Here is a 7713-nt window from a genome sequence, read left to right on the forward strand (position 1 = left end):
CCAGAAACTCAGTAGGTTCTTCCTGTGGAATACTGAAATATTGGCAATTTTGCTGCACCATGATAATGAGCTGAGGGTTTAGCTCAAAGTTGCTAACCTTAACGGGGGGTATACAGATACTACCCCCATATAAAGCAGTAGTGGGGTTAGCATATGACCCCAAAATCCTTCTAAACTGTTCAGTTCCACTTAGGTCTATGATGGAGAAAGGGAGGTGATGTGAATTGTGAATAAAATTTTATTTTATTTTATTTCAATTTTTTTTTTGAGAACCGAAAATAAAAGAAAATTGGAAACTAAAATAATTAATTAATTAAAAGGATTTGAAAAATTTTGGGCGGTGATTTTCGAAAATGAAGAGAGAGAAAGTGGTTAGGAAGTTTTGAAAAAGATATGATTTCAAAATTTTAAAGATTGAAACTTTCTTAATAAGAAAACACCAAGCTTAAAATTTTTCAATCAAAGTAATAAAATAAGACTAAAAAATTCGAAAATTATGAGTAATTAAAGGAAAAGATTTTTTTAATTTTTAATGAGGAGAGAGAAAAACACACAAAAGACACAACACTTAAAATTATTTAGATCTAATGTTCCTTGTTTTCGAAAATTTGGAGGAAAAACACCAAAGAACACCAAACTTAAAAATTTTAAGATCAAAACACAAAGAAAACTCAAGAACACCTTGAAGACTCACAAGAACACAAAAAGAACACCAAACTTAAAAGTTTGACACAAAATTTAATCAAAGAAAAATTATTTTTGAAAGATTTTTGAAAAGAAAATAAAAGACTCAAATTTGATGACTCTATACCAACAAAAAAAAATAATTTATTCCTAATCTAAGCAACAAGATAAACCGTCAGTTGTTCAAACTCGAACAATCCCCGGCAACGGCGCCAAAAACTTGGTGCATGGAATTGTGATTTACACGTTTCACAACTCTGATGCCACTAACCAGCAAGTGCACTGGGTCGTCCAAGTAATACCTTACGTGAGTAAGGGTCGATCCCACGGAGACTGTCGGCTTGAAGCAAGCTATGGTTATCTTGTAACTCTTAGTCAGGATAACAATAATAATTCTTAGTTTTATTTGTAAAAAGTAAAAGAACATGAAATAAATAATACTTGTTATGCAGTAATGGAGAACAGGTCGAGGTTTTGGAGATGCTCTACCCTCTAAGTTTCTGCTTACCTACTGCCTTCTTCTTCAAACACGCCTGGCTCCTTCTATGGCAAGCTTTATGTTGGTGGATCACCGTTGTCAATGGCTGCCATCCGTCCTCTCAGTAAAAACATGTCCGCTACGGTTTCCCGCATAGATAATCATCTGTCAGTTCTCAGTTGTGTTGGAATAAGATCCATTGATCTTTTTGAACACTGTCACTGTGCCCAACAATCGTGAGTTTGAAGCTCGTCACAGTCATCCCTTCCTAGATCCTACTCGGAATACCACAGACAAGGTTTAAATTTTCTGGATCTCAGAAATGCCGCCAATTGATTCTAGCCTATACCACAAAGATTCTGATCTTACGGAATTGAATGCTCTGTTGTCAGGAGAGACAATCAAACTTATGAATCAGGAGCCCAAGAGATACACACTCATGCTGTTGCAAGTAGAACGGAAGTGGTTGTCAGGTACGCATTCATAAGTTGAGAATGGTGATGAGTGTCACGGATCATCACATTCATCACATTGAAGTACGAGTGAATATCTTAGAACAGAAGCAAGCGCGATTGAATAGAAAACAGTAGTAATTACATTAATTCATTGAGGCACAGCAGAGCTCCTCACCCCCCAACCATGGGGTTTAGAGACTCATGCCATCGAAGGTACAATAAGAAATGTAAAAATGTCATGAGGTACAAATTAAATCTCTAAAAGTAGTTTTTATACTAAACTAGTAACCTAGGTTTACAGAGAATGAGTAACTAGGTGTAGATAGTGCAGAAATCCACTTCTGGGACCCACCTGGTGTGTGTTTGGGCTGAGCTTTCTAGCTTTCCGTGCACAGGACGTTCTTGGAGTCTAGACGCCAGTTTTGAGGCCAGTTTGGGCGTTTAACTCTAGCTTTGATGCCAGTTCTGGTGTTTTACGCCAGAAAATGGGTCTTTGGTGGGCATTTTGATGCCAGTTTTGGCCATCAAATCAAGGAAAAAGTATGCGCTATTATACATTGCGGGGAAGTCCAAGATGTCTACTTTCCAACGCAATTGAGAGCGCGCCAATTGGGCTTCTGTAGCTCCAGAAAATCCACTTCGAGTGCAGGGAGGTCAGAATCCAACAGCATCTTCAGTCCATTCTCAGCCTCTGAATAAGATTTTTACTCAGATCCCTCAATTTCAGCCAGAAAATACCTAAAATCACAGAAAAATCTACAAACTCATATTAAAGTCTAGAAATATGATTTTTGCATAAAAACTAATAAAAATATAATAAAAAGTGAGTAAAACATGCTAAAAACTATGTGAAAATACTACCAAAAAGCGTATAATTTATCTGCTCCTCAGTTGTTAAGTAATCATATATGGTGATTTATGATGAATTAATGATTGTTGGGTTTGAGTATGATGAATGATGGTAATATGATAATGATGATTGATTGTGTAACTTAAAAAGGCATAATGATGATATAAGTGATGTTGAATTGGATGATTTCGCATTATGGTTGTAAAAGTGTGATATATTGGTGTTGATATTGAAGATGATGAAATGTGAAGAGAAATGTGGTAATGTTAGTGTATTAGGCACAATAGGTTAATTTTGATGAAAGGTAAAGTTTTTGAATGGTTTGGTATGATTTGGAATGTGTATGGTAAGAAATTGTGTAAATTGTGAAGTTTGGTAAAATTGGGATTTTGGTGAACTTTGTTCGATCATAACTTTTGCCTCGATTTTCAAAACTGATTGAAATTTATTTAGAATTAAAGATATTTGAAAACCCTTTCAATCGATATAAAGTTTGTAAAAATTGGAATTTTGTAGAGGAAGTTATGATCATTCAAACTTGGTGTTAAAAATTTGAAATTTTACAAAGTTGCTGAATTTTATGATTTCTGATATGTGCGCACGCACAGCCTTGTGCGGCCACACAACCTGAAAAAATTTTGATCTGTGCGGATGCACACACCTGTGTGCACGCACAGGCAGGGAAGTGCATTCTGTTTGCAGCGCTAGCACAGCTTGTGCACGCTCATATCTAAGGAAGAATGTCAACCTGTGCGGACGCACACGTTGGGGAGGTCAAACTGTTAGGGGCGCTGGCACAGGTTGTGCGAGTGAACAGATTATGTAAGTTTTGCCACCTGTGCGTACGCACACCCCTGTGCGTATGCACACATTTTAAAATTTCCCGGACGTGCGCACGCACAGACCCCTGTGCGGCCGCACACGTCCTGTATCTCAAATTTACTTGTTTTCAACTATTCTTCTTTCCCAACAAGGTTGTAAGCTTCTATAACACCATTTTAAGACTTTTGGGTCTAGTTTTGAGTATTAGAACATGGGATATAACTTAAGGGTTCTAGTATATGATTTTATGTTAAATTTGAAAATGGAGGCCTAGATTTCTCGCGTGCTGAGAATGGTTTGACGTCAGGTGAAGGATGCTTGGTATATGAGATGAGGAGTAATGAACTTTTGATATTTGGAAACTGAGTTATGAATGGACAGTGGTTGAGATGAGTCAGGGACTCGGATTGAGATGATGGATCTCTATATACTAAAAATGCTTTCTGCAAACCACAAAATAATGTTTTTACTGAGATTATGAGACGTTATGCACTTGGCAGGGACGGTGGTTAATCCCGCCTGTCGAGGTAGCGGCGGTGGCGTAAGGACGGTAGTTAATCCCACTTACATTGAGATGTGAGGTCTGAGGCAAAAGTATCCCACTCGCATCCCTTTGGAACTATAGAGCGTGCAGGCGCCGGTACCTGCACAATGATCCGAGCACTATATCTCGGGGGTTCCCATATGAGAATTCCGTAGGGCGACGTCTCCATGGAGATGTGTCGAGTTGGCAGTTGAACCGACAATGTGATATCACAGCCAGTAGGGTAGGCATTCATCATATGCATTTTCTATCTGCTTGTATGCTTTGTTTACTTGTAATGGCTTGCCTAATTGAATAACATGCTTACTTGCTATCTGAATTATTTGCCTTATATGCTTCTACTTGTGCTTTACTTGCATTGTATATTACCTGTGTTTTCTACTGGAATTGAGGAGGTTCGGAAGGCGGTGGCGATGGGATTGCATGGAGGATCGGTTGGTGAAGGCAGTGGGACAGCGGTGTTTCGTTAGAGTAGAAATCCCCTAAGATGGATTACTTGGTTTATTTAAGTCAATGTTGATATATTATGCTTATCTGTTTCAGAATGCTTAAGTAATGAAATCTTGTGATTGATATGGAGCTTAGGATTGCCTTTGGCATCCCGAGGTCTTATGTCCTACATCACTGGGCACTGTTACTATATTGAGAACCTCCTATTCTCATACTATATTTTTGTTGTATTTTTCAGATGCAGGTCGCAACCCACCTCGGTGAGTTATTTTGGATGGTGACAGAAGCGGAGGATCTTGGATTCTTTTGGAGTCCTTTTAGTTTATTTTGTTTATACATCTCTTCTTTTGTATTTTGGTTTGCCTAAAGGCATATATATGAGAGAACAAAACTTGTATAAGCTGTTTTCACTGTATGGTTTTATATACTTGTATATGACTAGCTGGCTTAAACTCCACGAGTTGTGACTAGTTTCCTATGATATTATATACTTATCTTTTGTCATATCTTATTGGTTTCTTGTGCCTTAAGCTAGTAGCTTCGTTAGTACATTTTGCGCTTTTAAAAATCCTGTTTTGAGCTATATCCTTCATCGGGCTTGTAGACTATACTATTCTTTCTATATATATATATTAGGTATAAGCTTAGAAACTATCATAATCTCTGATTAACTTTTGCTTTACAACGCGGGGTAAGGCTTAGGCTAATTAGGATGTTAGAGTAACAACCAATTTTAAAGCTCTTCTAGTTAAACTATTCACACCAATAAGAACAAGCACGTATATCTTAAAGCCCTAGTTACACTATCCATTGAATTGCATGAAAATAACAACAAATTTCATTCCAAGGCCTAGTTATACTGTAAAAATCATTCACAATAGTTCAATCTACTAAACGAAGCAAATCAATCCAGTAAAACTAAAATGCAACTAGAAGAAACGCGACATTGCAATATTTTAAATGAATAGTAATTTTCTCATACCTTTGGTAGTCTTTGTTGCTGTTTTCGTTTGTTTCTGGTTGTTGCTTGCGAAATCTTCTTCTGATTCCTTTCCAATAGTGGTTTCCACAGAGAATGTGATTGAAGTTTGAGTGATGTTGAGAGAAATTCGAAGAGAATGAGTGTTTTTGTGTCTTGGATTCGTATTGAAGATGCAACGTTTTTTCATAATGAAGTGCAAATGGAAAAGGAGGGGTTTCTTTTGTCTCTGGCGCGTGTGTTTCACTCGCCATTTAATGCGCCTGATTCTATTTGGGCTTGAGTCAACTTGGTTATATGGTTATATGGATGTGTAGCAATCCAGAATTTATTATTAATAAAAAAATTTTAAATTTTTTTATTTAATCAATATAAAATAAATGTATTAAAAATTTAAATATTTATATTTTTAATAAAAAAAATTTTAATTTATTATCTTATCCGATCCCGCTACGTTACCAACAGCATTTCTGCCAACATCTACCAACTTTTATTTATAAGAGTATTTAATGGAAGTGTCTTTGTGGATGTGTCTAATAAAAATGTTTTTTTTATAGCTATGTTTAATAGAAGTGTCTTTATAAATATATTTTTTAGATGTGTCTCTTTGTATATGTATTTAAAATATAATAATTAATCATTATTGGTAATAAGTTGGCAGATAATATGTTGGTACCCTATACTTTTCCTTATCTTAACGTATCCTTTTAGCACACACGATCGTTAAACCCTTGTTTACAGGATGTGATAGATTGATACTTAGAGATTCATTTGTATAATATGTGAAGGTTATGGTTCAGGAAGCAGTCCTATAATCATAATGCATCCTCGATCTATTTATTATTAATGGTGCCCCAGAAAGAGACAAACGGTAGCTGTTAATAATTGTCAGATGGGGGGACCCTGGCATTGTTGGAAATTGTATATTTGAGCAGCCAACGCAACTTTCGTGACACTTTAATTTCAGGATCCTTTAACGTCCGCATATCGGTGTAACTTTCGTGTGACAATGAATGAATATTAAAGAGCACGACTAATAATATGCAAAAGGATACTAGAACTCTTAATTGAACTCAAATATCATTTCATTGCATCCTGCTATCATTAATATAATTGATTAGATATATGACGACGACGACGACGATGATGGGTCTAGTTGGGTGTTTTTATCTTGAGAATAAGCAAATCCATTTTGCACAATATCAAGCAAGAAGGAATCATCTTCTTCAGCATAATAACCAAGCCACTGATGACCAACATGATCTTTCTCTTTCATTACCAAGGGATTAGTAGCTGAAATGTCTGATTCCAAAGGCAGCATTTTTGATGGAACTGGGAATGGTGTTTGGTACAAATCCAAAACAGCAGACTCAAAACAAGTAGTTGGGGTGTTGTTATTATGATCAAAGGCTTCAACTTGAGGAGTGAAAGTTGGGAACTTTGAAGAAGCAGTGTTGAGGACAGTAGTGGCATTGGCAGTGTTTATTCCTCCTGCGAAGAACTTCTTCTTAAGCTTAGTGTTCCAGTGATTTTTGACATCATTATCAGTTCTTCCAGGTAGCTGAGCTGCTATAAGGGACCACCTTAACACACACAGAAACAACGTCGTAATACATAAAATGAATGAAGAAGATCCAAGTTAAGTAGTTGATGGTTGTTACTACCTGCTTCCAATGGTAGCATAAAGGGTGGAGATAAGTTTGTCTTCATCGTCAGTGAAAGCTCCATGCTTGATGTGAGGCCTGAGATAGTTGAGCCATCTCAGACGACAGCTTTTCCCGCAGCGTTTAAGGCCTTGATCATCATTAGTCAGATAGAAAGAGACAATGACAGGCAACAAACAAACAAACACAAGGAGGTAGATGAGAGATGAGATCTGAAACCTGCTTTGAGAGGAAGGGCTATCCAGTTACCAGCAGAGCCATGTTTGTTGAGGTAGCTTTTGAGTATTTCATCTTCTTCATGAGACCATGGCCCTCTTTTCACGTTAGCTTTGTCACAGCATGGACTTCTTCCCATTGCCACTCTCTCTGTCTTTTGTTAGGGCATACCACAACTAGAAGCTATTTAAATAGACCCCATTTTTTCAATTTTCAAGTGAGAACCGGTCAACCACAAGGTACAATCAAACGTAAGTATTTAACAGAAAAAGAAAAGAATAGTACTTTTTTTCCTTTTTTTTTTTTTTTGGTCATACAATACACCCACACACTAACCTAACAACTACATTAGAATTCGATCCTGATGTGACTTCATTTGAGGCAAACCTCTTTGCCATTACATCACATGCTTGAGCCACAAAAAGAATAGTCCTTAATACTCATCACCATATCAAATGGACCATGATTCATTCATCATCCAAAGTGGGCCACACTACCATGCCCAGCCCAATAGGCCATGATAACTGGGTGCCCCAAACATCTACAACAACACAAATGTGATAGACAGGAT

At 37.0% G+C, this 7713-nt stretch overlaps 1 protein-coding gene across 1 annotated transcript; it reads right to left on the bottom strand.

Moving 5' to 3' along the window:
* Positions 1-6366: 6366 nt before the first annotated feature.
* Positions 6367-7437, bottom strand: LOC112770815 (transcription factor RAX1-like). Its single transcript, XM_025815228.3, has 3 exons — positions 7146-7437; positions 6927-7056; positions 6367-6845 (listed from the first exon to the last, which is right to left on the bottom strand). The coding sequence occupies exons 1-3, from the start codon at positions 7279-7281 to the stop codon at positions 6380-6382; spliced, it is 732 nt and encodes a 243-aa protein (XP_025671013.1). The 5' UTR covers positions 7282-7437; the 3' UTR covers positions 6367-6379.
* Between the last annotated feature and the right edge of the window lie 276 nt (positions 7438-7713).

This window comes from Arachis hypogaea, chromosome 3 (genome assembly GCF_003086295.3).
Source record: "Arachis hypogaea cultivar Tifrunner chromosome 3, arahy.Tifrunner.gnm2.J5K5, whole genome shotgun sequence".
In the NCBI taxonomy this organism is placed as follows: Eukaryota; Viridiplantae; Streptophyta; class Magnoliopsida; order Fabales; family Fabaceae; genus Arachis; species Arachis hypogaea.

Bases quoted from the DNA above. Each gene is read 5' to 3' on its own strand.
- LOC112770815 (XM_025815228.3), bottom strand. From the start codon at position 7,281: ATGGGAAGAAGTCCATGCTGTGACAAAGCTAACGTGAAAAGAGGGCCA. The intron at 7,057-7,145 runs GTTTCAGATCTC...ATGATGATCAAG, and splicing joins AGCCCTTCCTCTCAAAGCAG to GCCTTAAACGCTGCGGGAAA. The intron at 6,846-6,926 runs GTAGTAACAACC...GTGTGTGTTAAG, and splicing joins TATGCTACCATTGGAAGCAG to GTGGTCCCTTATAGCAGCTC.